The 22,356-nt window shown below is 31.9% G+C and overlaps 1 protein-coding gene across 7 annotated transcripts in view; it reads right to left on the bottom strand.

Annotated features, from left to right (window-relative positions):
- The window catches only part of LOC126738818 (teneurin-a), a 1,182,227-nt gene that overhangs the window by 15,221 nt on the left and 1,144,650 nt on the right, over window positions 1-22,356 (bottom strand). For all 7 annotated transcript variants that reach the window (XM_050444260.1, XM_050444261.1, XM_050444262.1 and 4 more), the window contains 12 exons: window positions 18,385-18,559; window positions 17,895-18,233; window positions 15,710-15,950; window positions 15,402-15,564; window positions 7,885-8,071; window positions 6,205-6,652; window positions 5,875-6,113; window positions 3,735-3,883; window positions 3,366-3,674; window positions 2,724-2,875; window positions 2,439-2,606; window positions 2,177-2,377 (listed from right to left, as the gene is read on the bottom strand). In XM_050444260.1, the coding sequence (XP_050300217.1) occupies window positions 2,177-2,377; window positions 2,439-2,606; window positions 2,724-2,875; window positions 3,366-3,674; window positions 3,735-3,883; window positions 5,875-6,113; window positions 6,205-6,652; window positions 7,885-8,071; window positions 15,402-15,564; window positions 15,710-15,950; window positions 17,895-18,233; window positions 18,385-18,559 (2,771 nt within the window). The remainder of the gene's footprint in view (window positions 1-2,176; window positions 2,378-2,438; window positions 2,607-2,723; window positions 2,876-3,365; window positions 3,675-3,734; window positions 3,884-5,874; window positions 6,114-6,204; window positions 6,653-7,884; window positions 8,072-15,401; window positions 15,565-15,709; window positions 15,951-17,894; window positions 18,234-18,384; window positions 18,560-22,356) is intronic.

Genomic DNA, 22,356 nt, shown 5'->3' with positions numbered 1-22,356 from the left:
TTTGCGAGTGTTAGAGAGATTCGTGCTACTACCTTCTCATGCCCCTCGTAAAACGATGTTCCAGAAACAAACTGATTATCCTAGATTGTGTCAATCTTAGGTAATTTGCATTTGGCTTATAAAAAATGAAAGACGAAAAGATATATTGCGCAGTGGATCTCGATTACTTTCGAATTAAAAAGTTTATAACTCAACCGACAAAAAATATGTGTGTCTCATCAAGTCTAATAACTTATCTAAATACAAAAATCTCATCCATTTTTCTCAAAGAGACCAACATACAAAATTGGCGGAAATAAAGAAAACACAAAGTCAAGGTCTCACAATTATATGTTGTGAGACCGTGACTTTGTGTCTTTTGTGTTTTCGTCAACTCATCTAGACTTGATTTTAACATATATTTTTTTTTTAGGAAAAAAAAACCGAAAATATTTTAACAGTATATTTAAAAATTTAACAGTGGAAAAAATTAAACAAAAAACTGCAATATAATTTTTTACCTTTGGAAACTAATTATACGCTGTATGTATACACGCTGTATCTCAAAGATAAACTAAAGCTAAATTCAATTTACTTACTAAAGGCTTATTTTTTCACAATTATTAAGTAAAAAGCAATTATTACTAAAATTATTTTTTTTCAAAATAGTTCCCATTGCTATCACCTTGCATACAGGGGTTTTGGGACAAGTTATATACTATCATATAGCTCGAAATTTACTGAATAAGCGCATATTCATAGCAAAGTATATAAATATTTTCGCAAAAAAAGTTAATAATTGAAATTTACTTAGAACATTGAAAGGCTAGAATTAGCATTGCCGTAGAACTATGGACAGTTTGTTTGATTGCAACATCTCTGACAGAATGATGGTAGAATTGTGACTTATTTTGACAGGCACAAAACAATACTACTGTTCCTCTTTAATGAAATATGAATCATTTTTTTAAAATAAAATATAAGATACTCTATAAGGAAGTCAATATTCAAAGTTAAATGAATCCAGACAACGTATGTATATTAGAGAAAAAGGAACAATGTGGCAACGCCGATTGATTGCATTGTTGATTCCACCGATACAAGGAATTATATTAACATGATAAATATTTATTAATAATATATTATGCTTTAACTTATAAACAATATTGCCGTTTATGAACTCTTTATGCGCTTTTTAAGCGTACTCACGTTACTTACACGTAACATGTAACATGTAATTTAACGTACTTTCATTAGAGTAAATGTACCTTTAATATACTAAAAAGCATTTTTATGGTAATTGAATATTTTATAATTATTATAGATTTCTTAATAAGTTTTTATTTAGGTGATCCCTGTTCTACGTTTATGATGACGGTTCTCCCTTGATATGACAGTATCAGTATTTACTTGTGAAAAGAACGACTTGAATAGCCTTATCCCATGGTGTGGCACAAACTGCACAAGATTTTACCATGGTGACAGTTTACACAAATACTGAAATGAGATCTTTTTCCGTTTTCAACCAAAAATTAAAGAAAAAACACAGAACTTCTCAAATGCCATTTGACAAGATAACATTTCCCAAGATGACATCAGCTTTTACTTCCGGTGTTGCCATTTCAAATTTTTTTAGAAGCGGTTTTAGGAATAAGAATTTTATTAATTTGTTTTGCTTGAAGATAATAATATGGTAATATATTGGTAACCAAAACATTCCCCTTGCCCCTGCGCACATGTTAAATTCCAACAAAGTCGTTGTCTACTAATTCTAGTCGTCTAATGTTCTAAGGAAATTTAAATAGTAAAACTAATTGAAAATGATGTATATTCTTCGTAGGGTAAAACAAATTTTTTCATAAAACATTTGTCATAATGTCGGCAAATTAGTTTAATGAGCTGCACACTTGATTTCTAATTTTATTGATAAAATGGTTAAAAAGCTCTTAATGTTCGGGAATTGGTAAGGAATTCGTAAGGATTTGAAGAAATTCTGGACATTCCGAAAATCCTAATCCTCAATATCTTAAATAATTTCCAAGGTCACGTGACCATGCGTAACTTTAATGCTATTGGTCTAATCTGTTATTACTAATCAATTATCCAATATCCTACATAAACGTAAAACTTTCACTATAATAAGTGTAGGAGTTTAGGATTTTGTTTCGAAATTCAATATTTTAGAAAATAAGCATACCTGTCTATATGGTCATAGAAATATCGCACATCAAAACGTCCCTTCTTTGTCGCTCTAGTAAGTAATCCTTTAGAGTTATAATGGAATTTTTCTTCTCTGGCATTTTGAACGACTAAGCCTCTACTGTCGTACTTATATTGGCCTTCGCCAAACTTAATTATTCGATCCATGCTATTATATTCCATTGGAATCGTGTTTCCCCTGAACAAACAAATATTTAAAATGATTTATCTGTATAATTCTCGATAAGTATTTTTCTTACCGATAAGTAAGGGAGAGCATATTTCCATTATCATCGTATCTGAATCCCCATGGTTCCTGAGCTTCCACACCCAGAAGTTGACCATCACAATCCCATGTGTAATTTTTAATGTTCGTATATGTGTTTACGCCTACATTTTTGGTATAGGTGCGAGTTTGTGATATTCTCCTATGAATAATTTTACAAATAATATTATTTCAAACAATTTAAAAAAAAAATTTATAATGGATTTAAAAACTAGGAAAATAGTATATTTACACTTTAATTTTACATTTTTTGACTCACCCATGTAAGTCATGATTAAATTCCATTTTAAACACCTCCATACCATGGATTGTTAGGGCTATCCTCGCCTCCAAAAATCTAGAGTTTTGAACACTGGAAAATAGGGCTGTGCCGTCATAAACTTGAGTTTCGTTTGCTTTCAGCTTGATAATCTTAAAAATTAATAATAGTTATAAGGATAACAAACAAAATCATAAGAAACAATATAAATTTATATTAAAGAAGTTTTCAACTCATTGTGCTATAACGCTCTATATTTATAGACGCATTCCAGTGTTGCTAGGGTTCAATAATAAATCGAAGTTTAAACATAGCTTCACACCTTTATAGTGGCCAATTACTTTCTTAAAAATTAAATATTCACTCATTGAGAGACCATCCTAACCTTTAAAAAAGAGAAGCATAAGATATTGAGCTAGGAAAATAAATTATAAAATAACCTCTGTCTTTCCAGGAATGTAAGTTCGATTCGTGAAAACTGGAACTTTTCGACACATCTGATTCACAAACTTAACTTCTGGTACTATAAGCGATTTCAAGAAAACAAAATTTAAATTATACTTTAACTCAAAATATTCTGGCAACACTGGAATTGGTATGTACATTTTACTAGTGTCAAGAATTTCTAAAAATATTTATTACCTTAAAGGGTCCAATTTGTTCAATGGCTCCGGTCTTAAAATTATATGCCAAATTATACAAGGGTAAGTTCTGACCACCAATACGTCCTTGGATACCAGTAAGTCTATAATTATTGTCATAAGCATAAGTGAATTTGGCATTGCTTAGTCCCGTTTTGGCACCAAAGCTAATCCTTTCTTCCGTTAATAAACTGCTTGTGTATTGATAGTCCCATTGGTATTCTAAGTCTTTTTCCACGTGGCTCACTTGGCTTGGGAATCCAGTTGTTTCGGAGTAGTTGTACAGTGATTTTCCATCACCATGGACAACCTTGTAGAAAAATAATGTACATTGATGTAAATTTCAATACTTACTCTATTGGTTGCTTACCTCTTTCAGCTTTCCGCTATTGTAGTATCTATAGACTATCCGCACACCTTCCCCTGGTAAAACCGTTTGTAGTAGCTTTCCAGAGTTTGAGAAGTGTTGTAGGTACGCTCTTGTGCTTCCAGGTGGTGTATAAGTAACTCTTATAATACCTACAAATTAAAAAAAAATGAAACTGTAGTAAATAATTGGGTAAAAGGTATTGGTGAAAACTACATGAAGAGTTGGTAAGTCCTTTAGCAAAACTACATAAGGACTTCTTGCGAATTGTAATATGGGACATTCATAAAGAGAAAAGTCCAGTTCGACTTACAGAACATACTTCAGTTCTTAGAAAATTCTAGTACACGTTCATTTAATACCATAATAGATAGTAAGTACCTAATTGAGGTAATGATAATTAAGTGATAAAATTAAATAAAAACCTTTTTAAATATTTTTCTTTAGTAAATACTAAGAAATTCTATACGTAACGTAATTAAAGTAACTAGAATATTCTATTACAAAATCATATTAGCAAATAAAAGTTGGATGTTGACACTGAATTCGTGGTTTTTATGATTGGAAAAACAAAGTAAAAAGATGGAGGAGATCGAATATGTTCAGGTAAGTTTATAAGAAGAATGAGAGTGACGAGGATTTAATACGTAATTGCTTTGTATTTTTAATTATTTTTCTTAAAATTCCTTACCCTCTCCAATCAATTAAATAATACCTGCAAGAAAGCAGCCTTAATCTAGATATATAGAAAGTTGTGGAGACACAGAATAGAGGAAAACAAATGATGCAACTCAAATGAAAAAGAAGAATAAGAAAAACAGTGAAGACCGATAAGAAATGACAAGAACAACTAAACAAAGCACTCAAAGTTAAAGTAGCTTAGATTATTTGTAAATTAAATATTAAAGCGCATGCTCACAAAAATAAAGATACACATAGAGAGTTTCTGAAAGTTTTCAGCAATTTCTGCTGATCTTCTCAATAGACCTCTTGGTTACTACGTAATTATTTTCACTAAGATAATAGTTAAGGTTTTATATAAATATTAAACGGGATGAAAGATTTGATATAATACGACAAAGCGCATTAAGTCAAATTCATCTGCTAAAAAGTGTTGACTTTACAAAGTATAGTAGTTCACAGTTTATTTCACTAGTAATTCACAGTTTATTTATAATTATTCGATAAGAAGTATTGTTCCGAAAAATTTGTCTTATCACGCGTAAAGCACGTCGCTATAAGGGTAATAACAGCAGTGATATAAATAGAAGACACTGAGCAGATTACTGTTGATCGACTCGAGAAAAATTTCGAATTCTTGAAGCGATATACAAAAAGTGCTTAACTTAAAACTAATGAGTGACGTTTAAGGGTGTTGACATTATCACAAGAGTTTCTAATGGTACCAAAGTACACAAAATGCCCAATATGAAGGAAGATGCAGTGCTAATGATGCCGTATCCTCAAAACACCTGGAAAAAGTCAATTAACCTGGATTTTTCAATTTATTTTCTGCAACACATAAGAAGAAGACAAATACGAGGCAGTATCACTTATAGACGGTATACTTAAAATTGAGATTATTGGGGATTCGTGTAGTCCATAGGCTTCTCTAGTTATGCAAATCAGCAAGAAGAATTAGTCATTAGAATAAAATTAATAATCTTTAAAAACAAATCAAAAAAATTATCATCTAATTCTAAAAATTAGGCCAGTTGAAGGCGAAAATGAAGATTTGCATTTTTTTTAAAGTGGAAACATAATCCGATCATAGTTCGAAGTTTACTAGTAACAAATATAGCTTGTGAGATAATCATCGAAAAGGCATTTAGTGCGTGCTACTACAATGTATTTCTCGCAATCGCGCTTTGTGGCGAACATGCTCTTTATTCTCCAGATCATGCAACTTCTGCTCTTTTTAAAAAATGTTCTGATATTTCATTTTGATATAAATAATGATACTGGGAGGATTGCAATAGAGCAGCTCGACGAACTGCCAGAAGAAGTCTTAGAAGAAAGCGCACGGACATGGAAACAAAACTGTGTAAGCCAAGAAGAATAAATTAGTTAGTGATCAAACTTTCAGCATATTTATTGTTCTCTATAGTGCTATAGTTCAAATACACTTATAATTAGTACTTACCAAGTGACGGTTGTAAAGCAAACGAATGTTTAGTGCCACTAGGTAGAGTCACGTGCCTCAAGCCTCCGTTGTCATCATAAGAAAGCAAAAAGTTCCTTTGGCTGGCCAGCGTAATTTTCGTCAGCATATTCGTTTCATCGTATGTAAATATTTGGATACCGTCCTGCGGACTGGTCACTTCGGATAATAAACCGTGCCGATTGTAGCTGAATTTTAGCTGAGACTCGCCCCATTTCCAACTGAAAGAAAAATGTTTAAGCATTATTTTAGCAGATTTTTTAAAAGCGTATAAAAAAAAAGAAGACATATCACATTAAACTTGTGACTTACCCATCTATCCTATTAAAGCTATCGTATGTAAGATTTAATACATCAGCTCCATTATATGGAGTATATGTCAGAGGTAATCCAGCAGGATCATAGGTGACTGTCAGTAAAGGCAACTTTTCCGAATCGAAGAAGGTCTCCTTACTAGTAAACTGATTAAACTCGACACCCAAAATCTTGCTATGATTTACAAGTATTTCTCTATAAAGTGTTTGCTGAGGATTTCGAACATCTCCAACTAAACTGAATGTTGTAGACATTACGTTGGATAGTTGATCTCCTAAAGTCGTGGTTTGTTTGGACCATACAGGAAGAAGTTCTGCTTCTATAGGAAGAGATGCTTCTAGTAAGGGGTGACGTTCTACTGCACAAATTTCCAGTGTACTCTCGGAGGGTGTTCTAAGGGCTACGGTAGAATTGGTGAGGGTAATTGCTTTGGTGATTTCTGCACCTAAAAATATTGGATTTTCAAAAGTGCTTTTAAACTATATAGTGTTTGGCAGATGGTTTGCCATTTAAATTTCATATTTATTGAAAATCGGAATTTGAATATTGAAAATATTGATTTTTATGGAGCCACTACAATTAATATAATTTATAAATATATCCTTTTAACCTAAAACTAAATCGGACATAGCCGGATGGGCCGGCACCATATTGAATTGTTGGTATATAATTTTTATTAATAAGAAAATATATGTTTTTTTTTTAATTAAAAAATCTATTGCAATATAACCAAAAGACAAGTTTTTCCAGATTTTAAATATAAAAAAAAAATTACGAAGTAACAAAAGAAACCAATCTTACTAATTAAATAACACACTAAAGATTACACAGAAACTTATATTAGAGGTCCCAACCTTGAAATATACAACATTTAAAGTAAATAAAACTGTGAGGAAGCTGTCAGCTCTTAAGGATTATTTTACCAGCTTAGACCACAAAATCATGTTCTTAAGAAAGTTTAAGTAAATCAAGTTTCTCTAAAAAGCCACAAAACCACTGCTTTGTTTGATACTTGATTTTAAGATAGAAATGTAACTGACAATGATGAAAAATGATGTTTAGAATAATACTATGCTAAATTTTTTAAAATATGCAAAACAAGGAAAATAGAATGAAAATAGAAAATAGAATATGACCGAATCAAAGAAATAGAGAAAATACGAAAAAATTAAGCAACTGCCTCCAAGAGACAGGAAGTCTAAATTTACTTCACCAATATTAACGGCTTTGAATGTGCAAATTTAAAAGTTCCTTGGCTCGTATACTTTCGTTTATAAACGAAGCATCATATAAAAAAGTTAATATCTTTTCAAAAGATGTACCACAAGAGTTGTTATGTAGCCCTCTGTCCGAAGATTTTTAATTTTTTTTAAAAGTTGTAAACTTTGCTAAACTGTTTTCGTATGTAACGAGTTTTCTAGCGTATTGTACAGGTGGATTTGTAAAAAAAGTTTTCAGAATGCTTATAAATAATTGCTCAATTGCAGCAATGTACAAAAATCCGTGAAGATTTTTATCATTAGAGTCAAAAAAACTCTTTTTTAATTTATATTTTAATACAATGATCCTATACTTTCCCCCAATAACTAAATCAATTCCTATTTTACCCAATAACACACTCAGAGTAATTTCCTTTCTGTTACTAAATTAATAAACTGATTTCACCAGACAACTTACCATCAATCAGGATGACTTGCTTGTTAGCATTTCCGTTTATATTTAGGGTTGTCGGGGGTTGACTGACGGATACTTCAAGCCCCTCTGTTGACATTTTCGAATTTAATTGTAATGTCTCGCCGCTTGGTAGAATTACACCTGTCGCGCGGCCCATGCCATCGTATTGATAGATTATCGTATCTCCACCCTAAATAAATAATATAAGAAACGTTTTTTTTAGTATATATATATGTGTAAGAAAGGAAAAATATTTTTTTGGGAAAGCCGCACTTAAAAACAATAATGAAGAGAATTTTTAAAACGACTAGGCAATTATTAATTCTTGTAGTAATTATATCGGTAGTGTTAGCAGGAAAATAGTAAAAAATATATAGATATGATAATACAGAGCAGAAGCAATCAATCTGTGTTCTTGATTTTCGTAACAAACAATGAATTATTAAAACACATTTGTAATATTGAAAATGATAGTTCTCGAAATCTTAGATTCACTTCTTTGTATAATAAATAAATTTCAAACTGGAAATGGTTACCCTTTTTAACTTTAAAACGTTATATAAGAACGACACAATTATTCAATAACATATTTTTAAAAAAAAATTGCTAAATTTAAAAGACAGATTACTGAACCTTTTGTTTCTAATAATATCTTAGCAGAAAATCAATATGGGTTTTTATCAGAAGGTAGTTCACTGATTAAGTCTCTTATAAAAATTTACTTGCAGAACGTCAAGTTATTAAGGTTAATAATATTCTAAGTAAAGAAAAAATTGCTTTAATAAGGGTAACACAAGGGAAAGTAACTGTTCCTATTTTTGTATTATATGTTCTTCAGATAGAAGAAAAATTGATATAATTTCAGTTTCAAATGCCTGGAATTAAAAAAATTATATTTTTTCTTCAGACAGAACATAAAATTAGCCGTCAACTATTTGGAAATAATAAATTAATGTTTTCTTCCAGGTAGTTAAAGAAGAAAGATTACCTTATTTTATGTAATCATTGCTGCCTTTTTCCTTAATTTTTTGTTTTTTTTTTATATTCTTCATAGAGGACAAAATTGACATAGTTTCAGTCTCAACTGTCTGGAATTAAAAAATTAATATTTTTGTTCCAGGCAGTTGAACATTAAATAGGTTCTCAACTACCTGGAATGCGTTAACGTTGAAAACAAAAAACTGCCTTATTTTATGTAATCGTTAAAAAAGTTGGCTTTAGCCTTAATTTTTATTTTTTTTGTGTAGTGTGTCGTAATTTCAGTCTCAACTGCCTAGAATTGATAAATAAATATTTGTCTTCCAGGCAGTTGAATGTAAAGTTGGTCTTCAACTACTTGGAATTCGTAGAAAAAGTTGAAGAAGACAGACTGCCTTATTTTATGTTATCGTTGGAAAAGCTGCCTAAATTTTAATTTTTTTTATATTCTTCATACAGTACAAAAATTTACATAATTTTAGTGTTAACTGCCTGAAATTAAAAAATCAATATTTTTCTTCCTAGTACTTCAACATAGAATTGATCTTATTTATGCAGTACAAAACTTGTCTTAATTTTAGTCTCAACTACCTAAAATTAAAAAATTAAAATTTTTATTCCAGTAGGTTGAACATAAAATCCTTAACTAACTAGAATGAGTACCTAAGTTAATGTTTTTCTTTCGGGCAGTTTAAAAAGGAAAACTCCCCGATTGAATTTAATCTTGGAAACACTGACTTTTGTCCTATTTTCTATTTCTTCTTAAATAGATAATATAATATGTTCTTCATATAGCAGGAAAGTCACAGAATATTTAACACTCAACTACCTGGAGTTTAATTTGAATCTGTTTAATATTTTTATTTAAGCTCTCTCCTTAAAACTGAAATTATTAATGGCAGAATAATCTCATATATCGATGACAGAGCATTAATGTTTAATAGAAAAAATTGGGGCCACAGAAAGTAATTTGCTCTAAACTTTAAATAATGTATAGATGAATATAAAAAAAACTTATATTGCAATTATTCGCATAAGGACAATTTACTTATTAAGTTTATTACTTATTTTATCTCAGGATATCAAAGGCATTTGCGACTTAATTACGTATAGCACTTACCGCAAAGGGTTTTTGGTTTTGTAATTCTAATGTTAGCTAGTCTACTCATTTTCTATAAAAGAAATAATTTTCCAGGATTAAAAATTTTTTTTTTGGAAAAGACCATAGGAAGGTCAGTACTAAGAAATCGTTTTTTTTTATATTATCTTTTGTAGTTTAATTACCTGAATCATAAGAAAGATTGATTTTTTTTTCAAATTATGAAGGGTGGCAGGAATTAGCCAGCGGGTTGAATGTGGAAACAATTTTGCCGGTTCGGTAAACAATTTATGGGCTTGGATAATTACTGCAAAAATAGTTTTTTAAATAATTTTTATGTAATTTTTTAGACAGGAAATTATAAAGTTATTATACCTTATATAAAGAAGTATTGCAATTACGGGGTTTAAATGACTAACTGATGATTTTCCTGGTAACAACAGTGCTAAAACAAGTTTATTTTTTCTAAAAGTAATTTCATTAACTTTTTAACACGTTTATCCCCATAAGATTTCCTATCGATCCCACACGTCCACGTCACTTTTTTATTTATTTGGCTCACTTTGGTTGATGAATAATTTTATTTATCATATAATAAATTTTTTTGTTTATTTTTTTAAATGTATTTATAGGAATCATGGGCGTACAAAAAATTTTTTTGGACCTTACGTTCAAAAATCGCATATGATAAGATGCGATAAAGAGCTGTAAATGCGCACATCGACACGAGTTGACAAGTAGCCGGTTTTTGCAGTATATTGCCAAAATAGTTTTGGTTGCAGAAGGGATAGGTTCCATTTGATATTTTTATTTGGTTTAAGTTTAGTTTTCGAGTTAGTGTGTATTACTTATAGGTGTATGAAATTAATAAAGGTAAAGCGTTTCATTACGCTTCATAAAAAAATAAAAAAACCCAATACATCCATGTTAGCATTATGGCACCAAAATTCTTGTCTAAGAAAGAACTAGAGGATAAAATGAATAATAGTTCATGATGGGCGAAGATATCGATTATAGTAGGACCTCACTTTTATTGGTTCTATTATTGGTTCTATTATGTACTTTTATTCTGAGCTGTCATCAAATACCGAGAATTCTTTAGAAGAAGAATCGGGTGATGAAATAACTGCCGGCCCTACTACTTCCTCTTCTCAACCGCCTTCCTTGCAATGGTCGCAGAATTTTCAACCCATCACCAAATTACAGTTTTCTGGAAAGCAAGGTGATACTTCAATGGATATAAATTTTTTATTTATTGACTATTGTGTACTAGAACTTATAATAATAATAATAATAATAATAATAATAATAATAATAATAATAATAATAATAATAATAATAATAATAATAATAATAATAATAATAATAATAATAATAATAATAATAATAATAATAATGTCTTTATTAAAATTTACAATTGGTAAATTCTAAATGGCGAAGTTGAAGCTTACTTCCTAGCTTAACCATACAAATCAGCTTGAGGTTAGATATTACAAAGAATTTCAAAATGTATCTTAAATAATTGCATAGTTACAAAATAGTAAGTTCTAACTGCCTATATGCACAACCGATTAACATTACAACGTTTGATAACCACATAGACTTATGAAATTTACAATAAGTTAAAGAATAGATATTTAACAACACTCTAGGCTAACAGAAATCAGTAATATAACTGCTTATTTTTCGTTTAAATATATAAGCTGAAATATATTTTAACTCAGGAGGAATTTTATTATATTGCAGATGAATACAGTAACTAAAGCTCCTCTCAAATAAAACAGTTTTATGAAGAGGAGGTGTAATAAAATGCTTATTTCTTAAGTCCAAAACATGAGCGTCATATCTAAACTTAATTTTGTGATAAAGGTAATTAGGACATTTTTTAAAGACAATTTTATTAAAGAGAACAAGACTATGTAGTAACCTCCTTTCACTCATATTTAGCCATCTCATCAAGCGTAACTCACTACTCACACCTCTATCAAATTTTCTCATTTCATTAATTAGCCTTACACAACAATTTTGAATGTACTGTATTCTTTTTATATCTATTTTGTGTTAGTGTCAAAATCTTATCAAAAGGCAGGGGCCATACAAAACATCACAGTAAGTGAAATGGGACAATACAAGACTGTGACATAAAACTTTTTTTAGTTCCTTATTAAGGAGCTGCCTCTGACTATAAAGTAGCTTAAGGTTAATAAAAGCTTTTTTAATACATTGATCAATGTGCTCAGTGAACCTCAACTTAACATCTAATAAAACTCCAAGATTCCTAGCCACATTACTACAATTTATTAGTTGACCATTCAATTTAATCTGAACAAATTTCTCATATGTGTCTCTGGAATGCAACCTACCAAAAAGAAGAACCTTACATTTACTTGGGTTTAAACTCAAACAATGATTTTTCGATGCCTTTGCTAGCATGTTAAGGTCGTAAGATACCTTATCATTAGCTTCTAAGATTTTGTTAGGAGGAAAAGAGAAATAAACCTGTGTATCGTCGGCATATAGATGGACTTTTGAATATTTGAGACTCTTACACAATTGAGACGTATACAGGGTAAATAATAGAGGACCAAGAATAGACCCTTGTGGTACTCCGCAAGAGAGATCCATAGCCGAGGATTGCTTCCCATTGAGCTTCACTATCTGAGTTCGACCGGTCAAATATTGCCGAACTAGAGAGTGAGCACTCTCCCCAAAACCTAAGAATTTTAGTATAGCCAGTAATAGTTGGTGATTTAACTTATCAAAGGCCTTGGAGTAATCAAGTAGAGTCAAGATTGTTAACTCATTACAATCAGCTGACTGTATAATATTAATCAGCTGACTGTATGTTATGATTATAGAAACTAACAGGTACGCTGGCCAAATAACGCAGCCATAAGCAGTTAGACGAGGACAACGTATGAACCGCTGGAAAAATACAGATAAGGAGGAAATGAAATAAATTGGCCGTTTTGCTGTATATGGAAATAGTAACATTTTCCCGAATAGAGTGTTATTGGAAGTTAGATAGCCTATACTGTCATCCCCTTTTTCATAAAAAATAAAATGAGTTACAATAGGTTTGCGCTATTGCTTCGGTGTTGGCATATTGTAGATAATAGCGTACCTCGGGAAGACAACAATCGACTGTACAAAATCTCTGCTTTGGTTGATATTATTGTCGGCAACATTCAGAAGATATACATTTCCGGAAGAGTCGTAGCTATAGATGAGTCCGTGGGTTTATTTCGAGGAAGGTTTCAATTACCACAAAATAATCCAGGAAAATACAGTAAATATGGGTAAAAATATATAAGCTTTGCACCCCTAACGGCTTTGTCTCGAATTTTATTATTTACTGTAGAAATAATCCATCAATTGCCGATCTTGGTAATCCCGGATATTTTGTCATTACACTTGGAGAACAACTATTAAATGATGGGCGAATTTTCATTACAAACAATTGGTATACAAGTACCCTTTAGCTTTATATTTGCAAGAGCGTAAAATGGGCCTTTGTGGCACTCCAAGAAAAAACAAAAAATTCTTACCTAAAGAAGTTGTTTAATCCAAGTGGATTAGAGGAGAACTCTCAGCAATACAGGCCAATATCATAACTATCTTAAAAGGGCGAGATAAATGAAATGTATTAATTTTATCTACCTGCGAAAACCACGCAATGAGTTAATCTGATAATGCGAGGAATAAGAAAATGAAACCTAACATGATAGTTGAATATAATAAGGGTAAACAAGGAATTAATATGTCCGATCAAAAAAGTAGCTACTAAAGTTGCCTACGTAAATCCCTTATGTGGTATAAAAAGTGGCTGTTGAGTTGGTCTGCGGATCCGTTCTTGTAAATAGCTGCATAGTGTATAATGAGCTTCATCTAAATAATACTTTACGGCAACTTGATTTTATAAAACTTTTACTGCGCCAAATCTTAGCACTTGAAAATGAAGCGATTGAAGTTAATCCTCCTGCTCCTAATCATTTTTTGCAAGAAATTGAACGCAAAGCAGATGGTAAAATAAAAAGGAAACGTTATCATGCATGTAATGCAAAAACTAAAGATGACAGGGACTCAGATTTTGCTGCAAAACGTACAAAACAGGTATCAACGGAGTGTCAAGCTTGGGGAAAATATATTTTTTTCTATGTTTTTTTGTGTTTTATTAAAAAAAATTTAGACATTCCAAAAGAATTTACAACGTTCCAAGAGTTATATTTGATCCTAACAAGGTAAGTAATACTTATTCAGTCTTGAATTATATGTCCAATAAATATAAAAGCCAAGGCATGCCACACTCAAAAATTACTCAGACATATAAGGCTCATGATAGTGTAAGTATATGCAAATGAATCATATGTATCTCGTGGACGTCTGAGGTAAAATGGTTATGTGTTACATGTAGTGCATGGGACTGTGAATGTGTTAAGATTCAAATATTTAATCTGATATTTGGTCTTTCCTTCAGTTTTTCCGTATTTCCTATTAATACAATACATTACTACGTCAGTGGTTAAGAAAGCAGAGATCCACAAAGCCTCTTTACTAATTTTACGAACTCTAGTCTCTTTCAGGATCTTCGTTTTTGATAATCATTACTTGGTTTATATTTTTTAATATTTATCTTTGACTAAACTAATTTTATAATATTAATGTTTGTCTTTAAAAATAGTTTTATTCGACTTTATAAATTATACATTTCTTAAATAATATTTATGAATTTGTGAGCTCTAAGCTATGAATAATATTTTAGAGACGAAATAGTAATGAATCTTATTCCTTACATAAGATTTATGGATTTTCCATACCAACCTTCAACTTTCAAAACCAACACCAGTTTCAACTGAACAAAAATTTATTTTTTACTTGTAATGTTTGTAAGTTTCAAAAGCGTGGATAATAATTGGTAGCAAGATATTTATTTTGTTGTCTGAATAACGGATATTTGCAATCTCCTTCAGCATATCTGTTTTGCATAATTTTCGAAAATGGCTATCTCCAGGCTTATTATTTGTACCGCATAGACATAAAATGTACTTCTTGAAATGTTTGCAACACCTCTTAATTTCTTTGACTTTGATTAAAAAATAAAGAGTTTTCGCATAATTATTTTAAAGAGAAAAACGTCGACTAATAAGATAATAGTCTAAATAAAAAGCAACAAAGCTCATCAATTGTTTTCTGACGTTAGTATTCCAAATTGTTGTCGTTTTTTTTTGCTGTTGAATTTTTGTATATTAAAAAAATATTTTAAAATTTATCGATTTTATTTAAAGTTGTTCCTAACTATTATTTCTTCATGAATTACTATTATTAAAAGAAACAAGAGTGTTATGTAGTCTATTTCCGCTTTATATTTGAAACTAAAGTTTCCTCAACCATCTTCAAATAAAGACTTTCCCAATTAAAAAACTTAAAACACGCTAAAACTTACCCCGCTGCGACTAAGTAATAGTCCGGTATTTTGGTCGTAATCCAATTCAATCTCCGAACGACCCTTTTCGCTGAGTTTCGATAAGTATCCCATCCCTGACATCTTTAGTTCAGACTTGTGGTCTTGCGTGTTTTCTATCGAACTAACTGCATTTGAGTAATCCCTGGAACAAATCGAATTAAAGTTTCGGATAAAGAAGTTTGTTTTCGAATTCTGTGCATAGACTGCCTCCAGTTCTATGTGTTTCTAACTTTATTAAGATTTAATTGGTAACTTTTACTAACATAGGTTTAAACATATTCTCGTACCTTAAGAACTGAATCTTATTTCCAGAACTATCGGTGACAGTAGATAATTTTCCAAAACTGGTGTTTTTAGAGTAAAGGAATGAGTATCTCGTTTTGTCACTGGCTAGGTCTTTGGTGGCGACATGTTGGCCGTATCGGTTAAAAACGTAGACTTCTCCTGATGATGGATACGGGATTCGAAACTCTCCATTTTCGTCATGAGTTGGGAGATAATGTTCTAAGGCTAGTATGTGCAGAGAGCCTAAAAAGTGTAGATCGTTAAGGTGTCTGTTTATGAAAAGAGATATATAAACACTTATTAATAATTTGGAAAATTGGCTTGCATTTTAAGTTATATGAGAAGGGACCTGGCTATTCGTTTCATTTTACTATTCTAGAATAATGCAATTGGTGGCAAAAATAAATAACAATAAAAAGCGTAGATTTACTTAAGAAACAAATATTTAATTATGAATAAAATATTTTCAAATTATCATATTTTAAGGACTTGCTCAAGAATTGTCGAAAAGGGGATAAACCCGCGACCTGGATTATTCATGCAGATTAATGTAATAGTTAAACACCCTAACGCATATTCATCGCTATTGCAAAATGTTAATAATTTGAATTCAATAAAGTAATATTATTATAATTATATATAACTTAGACCATTAATACCGAAAACTCAATACATGAAGCACTACAGTTATAAAGAAATATAATGCTTTTTAAGTTTTAAAGTTCTTGAGAATGATCACTGGTGAGAAGAATTCGTAATTTGTATGATGAAAAGGGACACGAAATAAGGTTGCATTATAACATCTATAATTGGTATTTAATGATTTCACGACAAAAAAGCCATTATAATAGTATATACCATTTAAAATAGTGTAAAACAATATCAAATCAAATACTAATCTTGTTTCTTTTGAGGCTAACAACATTAAATCTCATTTTAACTGTAGTTAATATGAACGTTGTTATACAAGTGGCTCTTAATTGTCCGCCCTCTTTTATCTTTTGAATGCGTTTATATAAAAATTTGATGTTTTGGCACACATCATAGGCAACCTAAATACAACTTTTTGGTCCCTATGTTATGCGGCGGGACGCCATTTTCAAAAATAAAATAAAAAAATAGAAGAGGAGGTTATGCGATACATCGTATAACCTCCAGTCCCTCCAGGAGGGGGGACAATTAAGAGCCGTACTGTATATGTTAATATTTGCCTTGGAAGATAAAGCACAAAGAAATTCCTTTTGCACTGCTTTAACAGTCTACCTATGGAAATCGTAAAAGAGAGACTACACTACCGGGTTATTCAAGTTTAGTTACAATAAAAGAGTGAAATAATTGCGTTATTTTCTGACCGTATTAATAATTAATAAGAGAGTCTCTTTTAAACTAAGCTGAGAATGTATGCGTTATGGTATACGCTGTTACGATTAAGATAATCCTTAAATATCTTTATAATATATTTTATTAAAGGTTATTGCTCTAACAGAATCGGTTAATCAATTATGAGTCATGATTCCTACAAGCTTTGAGCCACTTTGAAATTGGGCAAATATTAAAGAAAAGATATTTCTAAAATAAATCGTTTCTTTTTATTGAAATTAGCGGTTGTCTGTCTAAATATAATTTAATTATCATCTTACTGATATTAAAAGGCTATTGATCTAGAATCATTAAAATTATTTTCATAATTTAGATAAGCTCTCATCGGCTTGAAATTATTAAGTCATTGCTATAATAAGTCCTCATTTTATTTAATCAAATTCCTGATTGACAACAAAAATATCGTAGATATTTTAGAATATGACATTAACCTCTTTACTATTCAGATTTAGATGCTGTTTAAGATTTACTTTCATAGGCTTTATAATTAATTATATAATAGACAACATAGTATTTTAAAAGGGCCATTAAAAGCCAATAAGATAATTGTTAATAATTTTATTAAAATTGTGACTTTTATACGATATTAGCAGTTAAAAATCTACCTTTTATCCTTGTTGGAGATTCGCATAACTCATTTATTTTTTTACTTACGTTCTTACGATAAGTTGGTATAATAGATCAATTAAAATAATAAGAAAGTTTACGCATTTATTGCTTGAAGCATCAAAGACAATAAGAAGAAATGTCACATACACCCCCAGATGTTCACTGATATAAAAGGAAAAAAACATTATTTCTTATTACCTTGATCTGCAATATATAAAACCCCACCAGGCGAAACGCCAATGGCGGAAATGGTCTGGAACACCGCGTTGGACGAAAGCAACGTTTCCGCATTATTTGTAGTATCGTCGGGCGGGGGGCAAAGACACTCCTGCTGCAACTCCCTGCTGTTCCTTACAGGATTCGCGGTAGTCGCGTTTATGGCACATTGACATTTCCTGTCTTTCGGCTGTAATTTCCCAGCGAAATGGGTGATTTTTCCGGCGGTGTCTATGAGCCGTACGTAATATGTGTTTCGAGTATCTGACTCGGCTATGTAGAGTTCACCGTTGGGGTTAAAGGCCAACGCAAGAACTGTACCTAAAATGCGAAAGGGAGTTTAGTAAGGACCATTGGTTTTTATGCATTCTTGGCAGGTTTAAGGTAGTAAAAATTTATACCTACTCTTACAACTTAAAACGATGCTGCATCATGAGATGGCTTATAAACGCTGAAACATGTTATTACTTACCTAATTCATTGTTTTCCCCAGTTATATTTTCATTTTTATGACAATGTAAGGGTTTGCCAGCTACAACAGAAACTTTCATTTCTGGAGATAGTTTTAATATTAGTCTGTCATCTATGAAGTGGATGGCTCCATCCAGGGGACTAAGTGCTAAGCCAGTTGGCCACTGTAGTTGAGCCTAAAAGAAAAGAAGGTTTTAACATTAGAGATATACGGTCTATCATAAAGATTTGAAACAATATTAGAAAATACCGAATCTACAAAAATATTCATTATCAAACAAGAGGATATTTTACGAGTATGGCCCATGCGACCATCAGTTGGCTGTTTTTAACATTTTGGAGACACATAATAATATTACACTTTAATAAAGTATGAAGCATTTTTTAAATAAAATAGAATTAAATACACTATAAAGAAGTTAATATTTAAGCTTAAATGAATATAGATAACATATATTAGAGAAAAAAGCAACAACATTGCAACGGCGCTCGATCACATTTCGCGACACAAGGAATCTTTACCAGTGACGTGGTCAAAAAATATGTACATGATAAATATTGATAAAATATGACCTGTTATTAAAACCATGGACAAAACTAAAGTTTTTTTTTCTTTATAGTCCATTAATAGATAAGAATTTTCAAGAAAAATATTTAAATTTTTAAAATATAAAGATTTTTGTATTCAAGAAACACTTCACATTAAAGTTTTTATTTAGGTTTATTTCTATGAGCCTATATTTTACGTTTATGATGACGGTTCTCTCTTGATATGATGTTATGAAAGTATCGGTATTTACTTGTAAAAAGAACGACAAATTGAAAATCAATGATGTATGAACCTACTTACGAAGTTTTTAATTAATTGTTTCGAACAATTATCGAAAGTAAATTGATAAAGGTTGTTTTTGATTCAAGACAAACATATGCTTACATTTTCTTAATAATTATAAATAATTTTGTTAAGGTGTCTTTAGGAAGTCTTTAAGAAGAACGCCACTGCATTTTTAAAAACATATAATTTTTCAAATTAAAAACTAACTTAAAATAGAACTTCTCTGTTGTTTCAATAACTGTCAGCTCAGTCATTCATTAACAGCATCGCTGAAAAAAAGAACATATCATGGTTCTTTTTAATTAAAATAAAACAGTGATTCCTTAATTATTTCTTTTCTCCAAAACGGTTAATTTTGTAGATAATGATCAAGAAAGCCTTTTCTTTAGTTTAAGATTCAAGCTATCCATATTTATTATTTCAGAGTCTTTATCATGCAGGGTGTTAAAAATTTAAGCATGATAATTTACAACCTAATCCGCCCCTGGTAAAATAAACAAGGTAAATGTGTTTTAAGGACTCCGTTTTAAGACGCCCTTAGTAGTGTTGATCACGTAAAATTTTTATTAAATTATACCAAGTACTTCAAAAGGTATTAAAAAAAACGATTTCCAGCGACATCTTTAAGGGGTCGTATCTTCATAGGGAGGATCTATAGGAAATTTTTTTATAGGTAAGTTCCATACTATTTTTTTATCTTCTTTCTGAATCGGAGAGATTTCCCGCATTTTTCGGGACACACTGTATATGAACGTACAGTGTGAAGTTCAAATTTTCAAGATGCTAGCTATTGTCTTTTATAGTAAAAACGGTTGTATTAAGAACCTACATAATGTTATACTCTTGCAATAAAAAAAGCTATAAAACTAACTTGATAAAAATATTCCTTTTGAAAAAAGTAAAGTTAGATCACCATATAATTGAAAAAATAATTTAATCTTCTTAACCGCAAGGGATACCAATATTAAATATGTATATTATTATTCAAGTAAGTAAGTATTCTGCAAGTCAAAATTAACACTGGTATACCAAAAAAAAATCGTGGCACGTTTTTAAATGACAGGCTTGATGTTATTGATGATAGAAGCGAATTTAATTTTGGATAATATATACAATTTGTATATCACTTTGCTTATGATAAGTGTTTAATATCCTATATTTAAAAATTTTTTGCTATTAAATAAAGGTTCTATGAAATTTTAAACGTTATGCGACTTAAAACTGCAACATTCTGTATAATATCCAAGCAAATATAACAGCGTTTTCCTCCGGGGAGGGCCGGGGTAGAATAGCCCTCCGGTACGCTCTGCCTGTCGTAAAAGGTGACTAAAAGAGCAACCCCTTTGGTGGTAGATGTTGTCTACTTGCATCGCCCGGTTCAATACCACCACATAGGACTTAGGCGGCGTGAAGTAATTCCATGGAACTCACGTTTCGCCGCCATGTCGATGTGTCCGGTTTCCAAAGGGGAAATGGAGAAGAAAAGTAAATGCATGATGGCGCCCTCACGACCAAAACTTTCCGGAGGTAAACTCACCTCCCATTCGGATCTCCGGGCGGAGGCTGGTCGGGGGGGTCCATCAGGCGAATCAAAAAGCCTAAAAATCAATTTCTGCAACATCAGAGACCTAAACACCAATATTAATGCAGTACACCAACACCTGCAATCAAATAAGCCTCACATTCTGGCATTGGCAGAAACAAAGGTGAAATCTTCAACAACAAATGTTCACCTCATTTATCCTGGATACGATCTACACACCCGATTTCGACTAAACTTTGGATTGGCAGTATTTGTCAAGAACGATTTAAGTTACCAGCGGGAGGAAACGGTTGAACCTGCGGATTTCGACGTCATGTGATTCAAAATAGTGGCCAGTGGTGCCACGAAATTTATCTGCTGTATCTACAGACCACCAAGCGACACCCAATATAGACGGCTCTTTTTGAACCTGGTTGATTGCATTAACCATCTGCAAATTGACTACCCAAGCGCAGAAATCATCGTCATGGGTGATTTTAACGTTCACAATATCAACTGGCTGCGCTTCTACAACAAGAGCGACGATGAAGGACGAGAAGCTGAGCTATTTGCCACCATATGCCGGCTTACGCAGCTTGTGGAGGAACCTACCAGAATCTCCGATCGAGACTAGATCTGGTCTTGGCTTCAGACCCTGACTCGTACACAGTATCAGTACATGCCCCCCTAGGAACATCGGACCACAAATTGATAACAGTCTCTGGCCACTTGCAGGTTAAAACGCAGGATCCTCCGATGCCGCGGAAGGTATGGCACTATAAATCATGCTAACCATCTTCAGGAATTATCGCTCATTCCCTTGGAAAGAAGTCTGCTTCAGAACCAATAACATCTCAGAATGTGCAAACCAAATTACAGAGACGATCTTGGCAGGAATGGAAGCTTATATCCCTTTTTCTACTAAATGCGGATCAAACAACAAGCAGTGGTTCAACCTAAATTGCAAAAAGGCAGTAAACACTAAAAACGCAGCATATCGCAAATGGCGTCAACATCCTTCCATCGAAAATCGGAGGAACTTTTTAGCCTCCAGAAATAGCTGCAAGCGAATTATTGATGAATGCAAAAGAGTCACAACAACAGGATCAAAAACAAACTACTAAACTGCCCAAATGGAACAAGATCTTTCTGGTCGATATCGAAAGCCGTTAGTCAAGGATTTGCTAAGTCGGCCTTGCCACCCCTAACAGCAGATGATGGTTCTATCGCGGTAACAGCAAGGGAAAAAGCCAACTTACTGGGTAAACTCTTCGCGTCCAATTCTACTCTGCACTCGCAAGGCAAAACACCGCCATATTTGCCAAGGGTGAATTCATCGATGAGAGAAATTTCGTTTCCCCAACGAATTATAAATAAAATTCTTAAAAGCGTAGACACCAACAAAGCTTCTGGACCCGATGGAATTCCAGCCCTAATACTAAAACGTTGTGCAGACGAATTGACTCCTTCCTTATGTAGACTGTTCACGGCATCGTATAAGCAGGGCAAATTTCCAACAAGCTGGAAAACTGCTTGAGTGCAAGCTGTACCCAAAAAGGGTAAGAAGACGATGCTCTCCAATTACCGCCCGATTGCACTAGTTCCAGTAATATCGA

This window comes from Anthonomus grandis, chromosome 7 (genome assembly GCF_022605725.1).
Source record: "Anthonomus grandis grandis chromosome 7, icAntGran1.3, whole genome shotgun sequence".
In the NCBI taxonomy this organism is placed as follows: domain Eukaryota; kingdom Metazoa; phylum Arthropoda; class Insecta; order Coleoptera; family Curculionidae; genus Anthonomus; species Anthonomus grandis.
This window is presented reverse-complemented; position numbering and strand designations above follow the sequence as displayed.